General features: G+C 44.2%; 1 protein-coding gene across 3 annotated transcripts in view; it reads left to right on the top strand.

The window, feature by feature from the left end:
* Positions 1-14,981, top strand: part of TMEM132B (transmembrane protein 132B) — a 399,927-nt gene that overhangs the window by 310,705 nt on the left and 74,241 nt on the right. For all 3 annotated transcript variants that reach the window (XM_069557618.1, XM_069557620.1, XM_069557619.1), the window contains exon 4: positions 10,243-10,429. In XM_069557618.1, the coding sequence (XP_069413719.1) occupies positions 10,243-10,429 (187 nt within the window). The remainder of the gene's footprint in view (positions 1-10,242; positions 10,430-14,981) is intronic.

The following is a 14,981-nucleotide window of genomic DNA, read 5'->3' as shown; positions in this document are numbered from 1 at the left end:
GCTCTGTTCCGTGACGCCAAATGAAGTAGTCCCTGACATTAAACTATAAGAAGAAAACTTCCCGTGGAGAGACGTGAAGTCAACTTTGGTATTAATTTTGCAACTTTTGTGTTTCTGAAGGGCATTATGGCTCAGACTGACTTACCTACAAGAAGGATAAAGAGAAAGGGAAAAGAATGAGAAAGAGAGGAAAAGAAGGAAGACACAAGAGGAGGGGAGGGAGAAAGCAAAGGGACAGTCCAGGTTGATAAGGATGGAAAATGCTTCTCTTTCTTGGTGACTAGCTGATCTTTGCTGACCTTATCAAGGGTTGCTCAGTGGAGTGGCCCCTTAAAGCAACCGAAGCAGAAACGACTCAAGATTGATAATGATAGTATCCTTCTCATGCCATTGCTGTGAGGTTTGAATGATGTACTTAAGTTCAAGTTCCTAGCATAGTTCCTGGAATGTAGAAAACCCACAGTAAGACAGCTCACTGAAAGATAGCTCATGTTTAGCTAATTGAAGACTTTGGAGCTTTTTCCATGATAAATGTTGGGTATTATTATAAAAAATAGTGCTACAATCAACATTTGTGCAAAATTAAAGAAAAAAATGTTACTTATTTACTTTTGGCAGTGCTGGGTCTTCGTTGCTGTGTGAGGGCTTTCTCTAGTTGCAGCGAGGAGGGGGCTAGTCTCTAGCTGCGGCGCACACGCTTCTCATTGCGTGCCTTCTCTTGGTGCAGAGTGCGGGCTTCAGTAGCTGCAGCCCACAGGCTCAATAGTTTTGGCACAGGGCTTTAGTTGCTCCGAGGCAAATGGGGTTTTCCTGGGTCAGGGATCTAACCCATGTCTCCTGCACTGGCAGATTTTTTACCACTGAGCCACCGGGGACACCTTGTATACAACTTTTTATGTGAACGCACGTTTTCATTTCTCTTGCATATATTTATATATATACCTAGGAGTGAACTTGCCAGGGCATGTGGTAATGCTGTTTAATTTGGGGGGAACTGCAAAGATATTTTTCAAATCAGCTGTACCGTTTTATATTTTCACCAGCAATGCATGTGGTTTACAATTTCTTCACATTCTTGCCCACATATTTTTGTCTTCTTTAAAAAAATTTTATTGGGTTATAATTGATTTACAGTGGCGTGGGTTTCAGGTATACAGCAAAGCAAATTTTAGTTATACATAAACATTTTCCCCCTTTTAGATTCTTTTATAGGCTATTACAGAGTGTTGAGTAGAGTTTTCTGTGTAATACAGTAAGTCCTTATTAATAATCTATTTAATATATAGTAGTGTGTATATGTCAATCCCAATCTCCCAATTTATCCCTCCTCACTTGCCTGCTTTTTATTTTTTTAAAGACTGCAGCCATCCTAATAGTTTAAAGTAGGATTTCACTGTGGTTTTGATCTGCAGTTCCTTAATGGATAATGATATTGAGCATCTTTTCATGGGCTTATTGGCTGTTTTATATCTTCTTTGGAAAAATGTTTATTCAAATACTTTGCCTAATTTTAATTGCTGTTGTTATTGCTTTTTAAATTGTTGAGTGGTAAAAGCTGTTTATGTATTCTGGATAATTCTGGATAATGATTGTTTATTAGATATCCGATTTGCAAGTATTTCCTCCATTCTATTCAGTGTCTTGATTTTACTGATAGAATTTGAAGCACTAAAGTTTTAAATTGTTTCTTATTCTGTGTTTGTGTGTTTGTGTTGTTTTATCTGAGAAACCACTGCCTCAACCAAAGTCACAGAGATTACTGCCTATGTTTTTTCCTAAGACTTTCTATAAATTTAGCTCTTAGGTCTTCGATCCACTTTGTGTGAACAGCATCTTGCTGTTCCAGCTGATTATTGCCACGTGGGAATGTGCGACAGTGTTGTCTATGCTTCCAAGAAACCAGAGATACCAGTTCTTTGGTGTGAATATTCTGCCTTGAAAAACATTAGCAACCAAGTCAAATTTCATGAAAACACAACAGTGGAGGTGGTCAATAGATATGGCCCTGGCCACACGCACCCAGGGACCACATTATAACCTCTGGGTTTCCTATTTAACTTTCCTAGTCAGCTAGAAATGTAATAAAAGAACCCCTGTTCTTGGTCTATTCCCGGGTGACACAGTCTTAGGATTTTTTCAAGATTCTAAATAGCAATGTAAAGAGAAGTCTTGAAATTAAACCAATGAGGAGAGAAGGTTTTGAGTCCAAAAGTCCCTGCTCTAAATGAGGGGCTTTTAAATATTTTTAGACGTTTGCCTGCTAGCTACCCTGATTTGTCTACCTGGAACATTTTTTTCCATAGCAAGTTCTTTGGAGAGAGCAGAAATGCGGGGGCAATGCCTAAATTTTGTGAAATTGCAGAAAGAAATGATTTATTCATGCTAGATTCTGAGAGCCAACCATGAGGTCATGATGAAAAGGGCTGAGTGACAGGCAGAGAGATGAGCTAAAGACCCTCTGCCCTGTTGATGGATTTGGTGAGCAGGGATTTGCTCCCTTCCTCTCTGGGAGGACTGATGTTGGGGGAGGGGAAATCACAGAGTGGGAAGGAAGTCTGGAGGGAAAAGAGGGTGTGATGAGGGACCCTGAGCAGTGGGCTGTAGCAGTTGCCTGTTGTTCGAGCCCATTCTTCAAATATTGGCCTGAGTCAATATTTGAAGAGGCTGCCTCTACCAGGAAGCCTTCCCTGACCTGCCAATTTCTCTCCTCCAAAGACCATATCACAGCCTCTCTGGTTTTCCTAAGCACACTTTCTTCTCTGAAGTCTTGCTCAAACTGGTGTTTGATATTCAGAGATTCCATCAACAGATATTTAATGAGTACCAACTATGCCCCAGCGTTTCCCGATGGCTGGCTCAGTGGATAAAGAATCTGCCTGCATTCCAGGAGACACAGGAGATTCAGGTTCAATCCCTGGGTCAGGAAGAAAATGGCAACCCGCTCCGGGATTCTTGCCTGAAAAATCCCATGGGCAGAGGAGCCTGAAAGGCTAACAGTCCAAAGGGTTCCAAAGAGTTGAATATCACTGAGCAGCTAAGCACACACCACTGTGCCCCAGGCTGTGTTCTAAGGGCTGGCGATGCAGTAGTGAGAAAAACAGGCAGAAATCCCTGCTTTCCTGTTGCTTGCATTCGTGTATGTGTGTGTGAGAGAGAGAGAAGCAACAAATGAATTAACTTACAGGTTATAAAGTGAAAGCTGTGGGAAACTTAGAGCAGGATAATGGGATCACAATTGCAGGAAAGGAAGATGACATTTTTAGTGGGGTGGTCAGAAGAGTCTTTGGGTTGTATTTGATTGGCCAGAAAGTTTCTCCTGGTTCTTCCATAATCTATTACAGAAAAATCTGAATATTTGAATAAAGGCTTGAAGGAGGCTCTTTTTCAGGTAGCACCTTGTGTTCATGCTGATGATTCTGGGATAAATGTTTCCCATGATTTTTTTTTAAAGCTTAAAATAGATTTATTCATTTACTCAGCAAACATTTGCTGAAGATCTGTTAAGCATCCTTAAGGTTTCAGCTCAAATGTCAGCTCCTTGCAGAGGCATTCCCTGAACATTCTTTTCATTGTCTTCTGTTTTAATTTATATTCTATTTTAATGTGAAAACTAACGTTTTATACTTTATTTTTTAAATGAAGTTTTGTTGATGCACAATATGTTACAGGTATACAGTAAAGTGATTCCCAATGTCTGAAGGTTATACTTCATTTATAGTTATTGTAAATATTGGCGATATTCCCTATAGTCTTCAGTAGATTCGTATAACTTATTTTATGCATAGTAGTTTGTCCCTCTTCCTTGTCTGCCGTATATTGCCCCTCCCCTGCCCTCTTCCCACTGGTACCCACTAGTTTGTTCTCTAGATCCATGAGTCTCTTTTTTTATTATATTCACGAGTTTGTGGTATCTTTTAGATTCCAGATGTAAGTGGTGGCATATGTTTGTCTTTCTCTGTCTGAGTTACCTCACTTAGTATGACAGTCTCTAGGTCCATGCATGTTGCTGCAAATGGCAGCAATTTCATTCTTTTTTATGGCTGAGTAGTATTCCATTTTATATCTCCTTTATCCAGTCATCTATTGATGATACTTAGGTTGCTTTCATATCAGCAATTGTAAATAATGCTGCTTTGAGCATTGTGGTGCAGGTATCTTTTTGAATTAGTGTTTTTGTTTCTTTGGGGTATACACCTAGAAGTAGAATTGCTGGGTCATGTGGTATAAATGTAATTTTTTTTAATTGAAAAATAAGTATTTCACTTTTTAAAAAGAAACTTCATTTTTCTATTTCATTTTTAGGATGGCATTTATCATGACATGGGCTTACCTTATTTGTTTATTTACCTGACTGGTAAGAGAGGAATCTCATCTATTTTGTCTATCAGTGAATTCTCCATGGCTGACACATATTCAGTGCTTAATAAATGTCATAGAATAAATGAAAATGCCAGGGATTGTAGGGACCGTGGTGTTACGATAGGTTTTGACCTTTGAGAACTTATGTTTAGAAAATTTAGCAGTTGTGCTCCTTGGTATTTACCTAAAGGTATTAAAAACTTATGCCTACATAAAAACCTGTACATGGATATTTATAGTAGCTTTGTTCTAAAAAATTAGAAGCAACCAAGATGTCCTTCAGTGGGTGGATTGATAAATAAACTGTGGTCCATCCACATAATGGGGTATTATGATATTATTCAGTGCTGAAATGAGCTATCAAGTCATGAAAAAACAGGGAAGAACCTTACATGCATATTATTCAGTGAAAGAAGCCAATCTGAAATGGCTACATACTATGTGATTCCAAGTCTGTGACATTCTGGAAAAGGCACAACTATGGAGACAGTGAAAAGATCAGTGTTGACCAGGGTTTGGGGAGGGAGTGATGAATAGGCAGAGATCAAAAGACGCCTCAGTTCAGCTCAGTTCAGTTCAGTTCAGTTCAGTTGCTCAGTCGTGTCCGACTCTTTGCGACCCCATGAATTGCAGCATGCCAGGCCTCCCTGTCCATCACCAACTCCCGGAGTTCACTCAAACTCACGTCCATCAAGTCAGTGATGCCATCCAGCCATCTCAACCTCTGTCGTCCCCTTTTCCTCCTGCCCCCAATCCCTCCCAGCATCAGAGTCTTTTCCAATGAGTCAACTCTTACATGAGGTGGCCAAAGTACTGGAGTTTCAGCTTTAGCATCGTTCCTTCCAAAGAACACCCAGGGCTGATCTCCCTTAGAATGGACTGGTTGGATCTCCTTGCCAGTCCAAAGGACTCTCAAGAGTCTTCTCCAACACCACAGTTCAAAAGCTGTGCTCAGCTTTCTTCACAGTCCAACTCTCACATCCATACATGACCACTGGGAAAACCATAGCCTTGACTAGACAGACCTTTGTTGGCAAAGTAATGTCTCTGCTTTTGAATATGCTATCTAGGTTGGTCATAACTTTCCTTCCAAGGAGTAAGCATCTTTTAATTTCATGGCTGCAGTCACTATCTGCAGTGATTTTGGAGCCCCAAAAAATAAAGTCTGACACTGTTTCCACTGTTTCCCCCATTTATTTCCCATGAAGTGATGGGACCAGATGCCATGATCTTCGTTTTCTGAATGTTGAGCTTAGACCAGTGAAAATACTCTGTATGAGACTATAATGATGAACACTTTTCATTATACATTTGTTCAAACCTGTAGAATATACAAAACCAGGAGAGGACTGTGATGTAAGCTGTGCACTTTGGGTGATAATGATGTGTCCATGTAGATTCACTGATTGTAACAAATGTACCATCTGATGGGGGATGTTGATAATGGAAGAGGCTATGTGTATAGGGGGAGGAAGTAGATGGGGAAAACTTTTATACCTTCTCCTCAATTTTGCTGTGAACCTAAAATTGCTCTAAAAATTAAAGTCTTTTTTTTTTTTTAAAGATTACATTCTGGTAGTGGAGACAGATACATCTTCTCAAAGCAGAGTATTTAAATATACTTACTGGGCAGGCAGGAACATGTGTCTCAGAACCCAGCTGACTGGTAGCTTTAGAATGCAAATTAACCACGTCTCCCCAATTTACAGGGTGTCCTACTGGGCCTTCTGAGTGTATTCAGAGAATTAAACACATATGTTGGGAACTCCTACCATTTTCCAGGCACCATGCCCGCTGCCACAGTCAGAACAGCAGAGGACAGGTGCACTGTTGCGCAGGTGACATGGACAGTCAAGACAGGAAGTCAGGGTTCAGGCCTGCGTTTACATTGAATAACCAGCAGGCTTATTCTGGGACATTTGTTCAATGTGATCATTGTTCAGTATTTGCCTTGCTTTTTTGGTCATCTTTTAAAATAATGCCTAGAAATAGACTCATAAGAAAAAACAGAAGCCCTGAGACCAGAGACAGCCTTTTGCTCCATTTCTAGGAAAAACTCATGTGGCACAAGCATCTCAGCCCGGTAGCTCAGAATTGTCTAGAAATTTGTAGGGAGAAAAATAATTTAGGTAAATGGTCCAACGTGCTGGAGAACAGTACAAGCTTTCAAACACTCTTTCCTTCTTTTCTTCTTTCTTTCTGTTTCTCTCTCTTTCCCTCCCTGTCCCCCCATCACCACCACCACCACCCCCCCGCTGCCCGCCATCTCCTTCTGCAAAGCAACAATCGTTGTCATCACAAGGGATCTGCTGAGATAGGGCTGGATGTGGTTCCTGGGGACCAGCTGCTGCTCTGGATCCCGTCTCTCTCCCCTGCTCCCAACTCTCCTCCCCTTCCTTCTTGCTGGCACGGCTGAGCTGCAGCCATACTGTGCACTTAAAAGGTGTCTCAGCCTCACCTCAGGGGTCCCATGGTCCCACAGAGCAGGCTTAAACTTATATTAAAGGACAAGTTTCCAAGGGAAATAGAACTTCTGGGAAGCAAGTCCTTTTGGGAGGAGCCTGTGTGTTCTAGCTAGAGGGGAGAAGCAGCCAAGCAGTGTTCCTGCCTGACCCCTCCAAACACACACACACACACACACACACACCCCTCCACCCCAGGGAAAAGAAAAGTATCTAATGAATATCTCACTGATCCCAATTCCCCAAAGGCAGTGGGTAATTATTAAATTGAGAGACTCATGGAGCACTTTTCTAAATGGACAGGCTTATCAAGAATAGATCAGGAGCAGGTAAAATTAATAGTTATAAACCCATTTCCATAGAAATGGACTTATTACCAGGCATGCCAGCTGCCTGAAAGTAAAAGACCCTTTTCCTCTGGTTTCAGGGAAATGACTTAAAAATCTGTGCATAAAATGACTGACTGGATTGTTAATCCATTTGTGTTAACCTGGACTTGGGCAGGTTCCTGTAGCTGGTCTGCAGTGGGACAGCACAGTTAAGGGGGGCAGCCCTCCCATACAGACCCTGCCCCCTTTTCCCAAAGACTGGCTACTTTGGCACCCCAAAGCCAGAATGTGGATTTAGCAGGATTAAACTGCTGGTAACAGAGAGAGTTATGTTCATTTTCTTCTAGTGCTGGATTTTCATTTTCTTGGCAGTAGTTTTTCTGAGGTTTACTGAATGATGAGACCCAGGAGGCATTAGAAGCAGTTCCTTAGATCTGGTTACAAGCACAGAGGAGCCCCAAGAGCAATCAAAGGTCTGATCTGATAAGGCCAAGAGTCTCTTGCAGGAGGAGACTTGACCGATAAGTGGAGCATCCCGGTGATCAGAGAGGTGACTTTAGGCTGGAGTATGGTGGCTGGGAAAGGGGGGTGACTGAAGCCAAAAACTGAGTGCCCAAGTCCCTTAGATTCTGAAGTCCCTCTGACAGTGCCCTAGTAAAAAGGGGGTCTCCTTTTTAGGAGGTTAGGGGGTTCCCGTGTGAGCCCACTCCCATCCTCTCCTGAGACCAGTCCTTCGTCCAACACATATTCCCTTCCCCATGGAAACTTGTGCAATATAGATACTTGTGGAAATAGATGCTTGATGATTTGCCCACAACCAGCCAGCTGGGACTACCTCGCAGTGTAACTTTAATACGTTTATCTGTGTGTGTTAGTTGCTCAGTTGTGTTCGACTCTTTGCGACCCCATGGACTGTAGCCTGCCAGTCTCCTCTAATCATAGGATTCTCCAGGCAAGAATACTGGAGTGGGTAGCCATCCCCTTCTCCAGGGGATCTTCCTGACTCAGGGGTTGAACCAGGCTGAGTCGCCTTCATTGCAGGCAGGTTCTTTACTGTATGAGCCTCCAGAAAAGCCCAAATACATTTATGCTCCAATTTAAATGGCCACTCTATTGGACACAGTGATATCAGAGAGTTTCTTAAAACCTTGGCTATGGAGAAAAAATGCTGGGCATGACTAATTCTAATGTAGTGCTATTTGGGGGAGAATTCTATATCAGACAGGTCAGTGTAACATATATCCACTTTTTTTTTTTTGGTGCTTCAGTTTAATTCTAAGTGTAACTTTGTAAGTAAGTCAGGTTATAGACATTACATTTCCCCCCATTTAAAAAATTTTCCACAATTAAAAAAAATTCATTGGGGTATAGTTGATTTATTGTGATATAGCTGACTCATTGGAAAAGACCCTGATGAAAAGACCCTGAGGGCTCAAGAGGAGAAGGGGGCAACAGAGGATGAGATGGTTGAGTGATGGCATCACCGACTCAATGGACATGAGTTTGAGCTAACTCTGGGAGATAGTGAAGGACAGGGAACCCTGGAGTGCTGCAGTCCATAGCGTTGCAAAGAGTCAGATTAGTGACTGAACACCAAAATTGTTGATGTACAGTGTTGTGTTATTAATAGTTTCAGGTATACAGCAAAGAGAATCTGTTGTACATATATCCACAGTTTTTTAGATTGTTTTCCCATATAGGTCATTACAGAGTATTGAGTGGAGTTCCCTGTGCCATACAGTAGGTTCTTATTAGTTATCCATTTTGTATATAATAGTGTGTATATGTCAGTCCCAATCACCCAGTTTAATCCTCCTCTCCTCTCCCTTTTTCCCATGGAAAACAATCTTATGATTGTTTTCTATTATGTATCTGTGACTCTATATCTGTTTTTGTAAATGAGATCATTTTTACCATTTTTTTTAGATTCCATGTATAACAATTTCATATGATATTTGTCTTTCTTACAAGGAGCTAGATGGAAGATTTAAAGGACAAATTTACGATAGCTGTTTTGTCAATACTGTGGTTTTTCCCCCTAAAGTTGTCAGTGGGAGGGAGCTGTCCGTGGTAGGAGATTCTGCTGGGCAAGAATCTTTACACCTGAGTGACTGAGGTTTTAGGAGCTATGAATCAGTCACACTTGCTGTGAACATTCCTTGGATCCAGGTACAGCTAGATTCAGGATGATAGACATGGACTTATGGAAGAAAAGTCGCTCAGGAATCCCATGCTGGGTGGCTTTTCACCTCTCTGTTCAGTAACTTCTCCTGTCGGTACAAGAGTCAGCCTATAGCTCACAAGTTCGTGTCAGTGAGGAGAGGCTCTGCCTGTGTAGGAAGGTGCTGGGAATGGCGCTTGTCCTTCTCGCTTGTGTGTGCCCTGTCCGCTTTCTTCCCCCTCCTCCAGGTAGATGTACCATGTTGTTACTCCATGGATGATGGCAGGTGGGGATTTCTTACCTTACATCCCATCCCATCCCGTTTCAGGCGGTCATGAAGAATCCACCATGGCACCTTAACGTGCGGCTCGTAGCTGATGTCACGAACCATGCACGTGGTGGGGTCCTTTCCCATGATTGGTCTCATGATGCCCCCACAAGTCCATGTAGTCACCGGTGTTCTTCCCAAATTCTAAAGCCCACAGCTTGAACTATGGGTCCACAGACACACAGGTAAGTAGCAATAGGAGCAGCCAGGCCCAGGCTACGCCTCAGGACTGGAGTGACGGTGGCCCTAGGTGAAGGGTTTGGCCACGTCCTGTGTGTGGCGCTTGGATCATGATGTAGGCAGACGCCGGGCTGGGGAAGACAGGGCTGTCTCAGTGTCCAGACATGCAGTGCGGTCTGAGCTGCTCACTCGGGGAAGGACAGTCTGCTCCCCACAGAGCCCTGAAGACGGATGGTCCGTCCACTCTGAGGTGTGGGTCATCTATGGCAGCCTGTGAATCAGGCTCTATCGACATTGCCGTGTGACTTGTTGAACTTGGCAATCCTTCGTTTTGACAAAGAGGAACGTGGCAATTCATCTCATGCTTGACATTCTGCTGAATCGCAGTTTTAAACTGCACTTTGCTGTGTGTTTGTTTTCCAGAACAAATGGCTCCTTCTACGAGATCTTGCAAGTGGACTTCGGAGTTGACAACAGCAGTGGCCTGGCTGGTGCCCAGCAGATCACCTGGCAGGTGGAGTACCCTGTAGAGGATGCCCCGAGGGAGCTGGTCGTCTCCGAGATCTTCATCAGCCAGACCTCCTTTGTGGGCATTGTCCCACTTGCAATGGTGAGATGTCAGGCTTCAGAATCAGTGTCACAAAGATGTTTTCTCTGAGGCCTTTTTTTCTTTTTTGCCTTGCCATGTAATTTCTGGGATCTTAGTTCCCCCACCAAGGATCAAACCCAGCAGTGGCTTCCCAGCAGTGAAAGCCTCAAATCCTAACAACTGAACTGTCAGGGAATTCCCTTAGTATTTTTTTAATATAAAAAATGAGCATTTTGTAATCTGCTGTTTTCCATGCACCAGATGAAGCTGTTTGAACAAGGGAAATGCACTTAAATTATATTTTATTTACCCACTTTCCATAATGCCTCCTTAAAAACAATTCAAGGTTTGCTGCGTAAATCCCTTTCCTTTGTGGATGTTGTTGAACTGTGTCCCAGAGAACCTGTGTTTCTTTTTTTTTTTTTTTGGTCTCATCCTATGTCCATCTCAGGACCAAGTGCTCTTGAGAGAAGGTTGCATTGAAATCCACCAGGCGTGTGTGATGGGAACAGCCGCTCTGAGTCCATGCTGAGTGACCAGTTGACAGTGGCTGGTCAATTGCCCTGAGAGTTCCTGTGTAGCTTAGGGATTGGCAAACTCTAAAAGGTATATGGAAAGAAAGAGCCTTGTTGGGAACTGACCAGCTGAATCTGGATAGGGTCCCAGAGTCCATGAAACCAGGTATGCTTCTGTTTCTGGCCTGGGGGTGACCAGCTTTCTCCTCTCAGCTTGGCCAAAGCTTGATTCATGACCAGGCTGAAGGGCCACATCTGAGAACAAGGTCATGGACAAGGTTCCAGAACCTTAAGGGACGGTGCTGGTGTGTCCCAGGGAATAAACCCCTGGAGCGCCATATTCCCAATACCCTTGCCCACACTGGATATGTTCAAATGCATTCTGCACTGCTTTGACCTTCCTGTCTAGAACCGAAGACAGAGGGTCCACACTCAGTGATTTCAGGACATTCTGGGGGTACTTCTATCATCCATACTCAAGTTGGGTACCAGGGGTGAGATCCTTGCAGATAAAACCCTCTATCCTACAGTTAACTCTGCAACTCCCATATCTGTGTTCTTGACTCTTCTCTTTCCTCTAAAACACGCTCGCCCCCATTTCCCCACATCTGACTCCTTCTCTTCGGTTCAACTGATAGAGGGATACCATCCCCGACCACAGGGACCAAACTGGCTCTCCATCCCCTTGCTCATCACCCTCTGTCCATATCCTCACCCTCATGTATCTTCTTCATGGATATTATCAGCGTTTGAGATTTAGGATTCATCGTCTGTCTTCCTCCCCAGAAGGAGAGATCCTTGACGGCAGGCTTCTGGCCAGTTTTGTCCACAGCTGGGTCCCCAGTACCTAGAACAATGCCTGGGACACTATTTGTCGAATGAAGGACTGAATCCCGTGCTGGAATCTGAGCTACTGGGATCATCTGCTTTTGAAGGCCAGGTAGATGGGGATGGTCTGCATCAGCAGTGATCTGCGTTTTGTCTGAGGGCAGTCACCTGGGGAAATGCTAACTGTGCCTCTTTCCCTTCCCTTCTGCTTCCCTACCCTGCCCGCTCCCGCCTTCCCTTCCCTTCTCTTCTTTTCTTTATGAAAGCAGGAGCTTTTTCTTTTCTCCCCCATCCCCCACCCTCCACCATGTCTTTCACTCTCTTTCACTTCTCTCTGGTTTTCTGTCCAATTACCTGGCTTTGAGCATAGAGATTTCTTTCTAGGGGTGGCTTGGAATTTAGGGCTGCAGCCCACCATTCCACTACAGTTCTTAAAACTAAAAAGCCCAGCTCTACTCATGCAGATTAAAAAAAAAAAGTTATCTTTCAAAAAGGTTGGAATCAAAAATGAACACACTTGATGAGTTTCTAGGCAACTGGATACACAGGTTCAGCCTAGGAAAAAGCAAGAGATAATCAGACTCCTTTTTAGCCAAATTGACCTGAAACTTTATGCCGAGGCTTGGACACAAATACTTATTTATTTCAAACAATATTCATGTGTCTACTCTGTGTTCTGGTGAATGGTGATGAACAGATACACACAGTCTCAGCTCTCCAGGTCCTTGCATTCTAGGAGAGGAGAGTTCAGAGTACAAGAAACAAGTACATTTGACCACTGCAGACAATGATGTATGCTATGGAGAAATTTATGCTGGGTCATAGAATAAAGAGACAGGGATGGGAGTGGGCAGTGTCAAGTGGTCAAGAAGATGTTTGTCTAATGATCTGATGCTTGCTCTGAGAACTAACCGACAAGAGGAACCAGCTATAGAAGGCTGTGGAGGAAGAGCATTGCAGGCAGAGGGAACAGTGTGCATCTTCAAACGGAAATAAGCTTGCTTAACTTGAGGCACTCAAAGAAGGCCAAGCTGTTGGGATGCAGACAGCTGGGGAAAGGCACGGGAAAGAGATGAGCTTAGAGAGGAAGCCGGGGGCAGCTCTTCCAGGCCTTGGAAGTAAAAGATGACATTTCACAGGTCCCCCAGTGTCTAGTTCCCGGTGTCTGCATTAGCCTGCTCTTGCTGCTATAGAAAACCACCGTTGACAGGCTGGCTTTGTGTGCATGCGTGCCAAGTCGTTTCAGTCCTGTGTGACTCTTTGCGACCCCATGGACTGTAACCTACCAGGCTCCTCTGTCCACAGGATTTCCCAGAGAAGAATACTGGAGCGGGTTGCCGAGCCCTCTTCCAGGGATGTTCCCCACTCAGGGATTAAACCCAGATTTCTTATGTCTCCTGCACTGGCAGTTGGGTTCTTTACTATTAGTGCCACCTAGAAAGCCCAGAGTGGCTTTAAACAACACAAATGTATCTTATAATTCTGGAGGTCAGAAGTCTGAGATGGGTCTGCAGGACAAAATCAAGGTGTCAGCAGAGCTGCATTATTTTGGAAGCTCTAGGAATCTGTTCTTTGCCCTTTCCAGCTTCTGGAGGTGCCCATGGTACTTAGCCCACATCACTTTGACCTCTGCTTCCATCATATATCTCTTTCTCTGACTCAGACCCTGCTGCCTCCCTCTTCTAAGGACTGATTACATTGGGCCACCTGGACAATGCAGGACATTCTCCCCATCTCAGGATCCTTACCTCAGTGGCATCTTCAAAGCCCCTTCGTCATATAAGGTCACATATTCACAGGTTCCGGGATCAGGATGCAGACATATTTGCAGGGAAAGGTATTGACCTGTTAGATTATTAATTCATTAGCCAGCAACCTTCTAAGAAGTGTACTATTATCCCATCTTGTGGATAAGGACACTGAGGAACAGAATAATAAATAAGTTGCCAAAAGGTGCACACCTAGTTGTGCTGTGGAGCTGGGTTTGTGTGTGTATGTGTATTTGTGGCACAAGTTTCCCTTTGAAAAGACTCCCCAGGCTCCATGCCCATCTTGGACTTGGACCAGGAAGATATCAGTGACAGTCATAATGGGCAGGGACCTTGGGCTCCTTTTCATCAGCGACAACTCAGACTTCCTAATCCCTGTTTCACAGGCAACAGAGTTTCAAATTGATCTGAGTGGATGGCACACTCGGTTACCTGAGGGCCTCTCAGTGTCGAGCAGCGCAGTGGTTAGAACACAGCCTCTGGATCTGGGTTCAGATCCTGCCTCTGACACTTAGCAGGCACACGACCTCGGGAAAATGACTGAAGTGTTCTGTGGTGACTCAGTTTCCCCATCAGGAAACTGGCCCAGGATTGTGGTGATGTCACAGGTGGGAATTTCTCAGAACAGAGCCTGGCGTCGTGTTAGTCGTCACAAATAGAAGTGGTGGCCGTTAGCTCAGAAGAGTGGCACACACAGGGAAGGATAGAAGGGATTTCTGGCCCCATGGTATTGTGGGGTCATTGGATTAGACAGAACACCAGTGTGATGTGTAGAGATTAATTATCATAATGGGAGAGGGTAGAGTGTGGTGGAGGTGGGGGAGCACGTCGGGGGAAGCCCAGACTGGTGAACATTTTGACTGTAGCTTGCCCATGGGAAAGCTACATTTCTGAAAGATACGCTTTTCTTTTTTTTTCCTGATTCTTGCTCACCACCCCCCTGCCCCCACTGCCACACACACACACACACACACACACACACACACACACACACAGAGGACAGAGTCACGTGAAACCATTTTAATATATGATTTGTTGGCACTCTGCTCCCTTAACATCAGGGTTCAGGCTGCTGCTCCAATGAATGCAGTTTACTCCACTTGCCTTGTTGAAACTCCAAGGACAATGTATGCCCTTATTTTCCTGGGATGACTGTCCTGAAGGCACCAACCACTTGGAGACTTCAATCCCATGAAGCTCCTGCTTTCTCTCATGGAGTGTCTCTTGCCCTCTCTCTGCAGCTATTTTTCTCCTTTGCTTATTTGCTTGCAGGTGGCCTAGGGTTCAGAGGGGACAGCCTTTGTCCTGGGAGTTTCCAGCCCTGAGCCAGCTCTAAGGAGAGATGGTTCACCCCAGGGAAGTTCCAGCAGGCATCTTTGGGGCTCTTGGGGCCCCAGGCGGACCTGCCAGGGGGTCTTAAGTAATTAAGTCATGAGTATAACTCAGAAAGCTTTGAAGGCT

Source organism: Ovis canadensis, chromosome 17 (assembly GCF_042477335.2).
Source record: "Ovis canadensis isolate MfBH-ARS-UI-01 breed Bighorn chromosome 17, ARS-UI_OviCan_v2, whole genome shotgun sequence".
In the NCBI taxonomy this organism is placed as follows: domain Eukaryota; kingdom Metazoa; phylum Chordata; class Mammalia; order Artiodactyla; family Bovidae; genus Ovis; species Ovis canadensis.
Note: the sequence above shows the minus strand (reverse complement) of the source record. Positions and strands in the feature narration are given on the sequence as shown.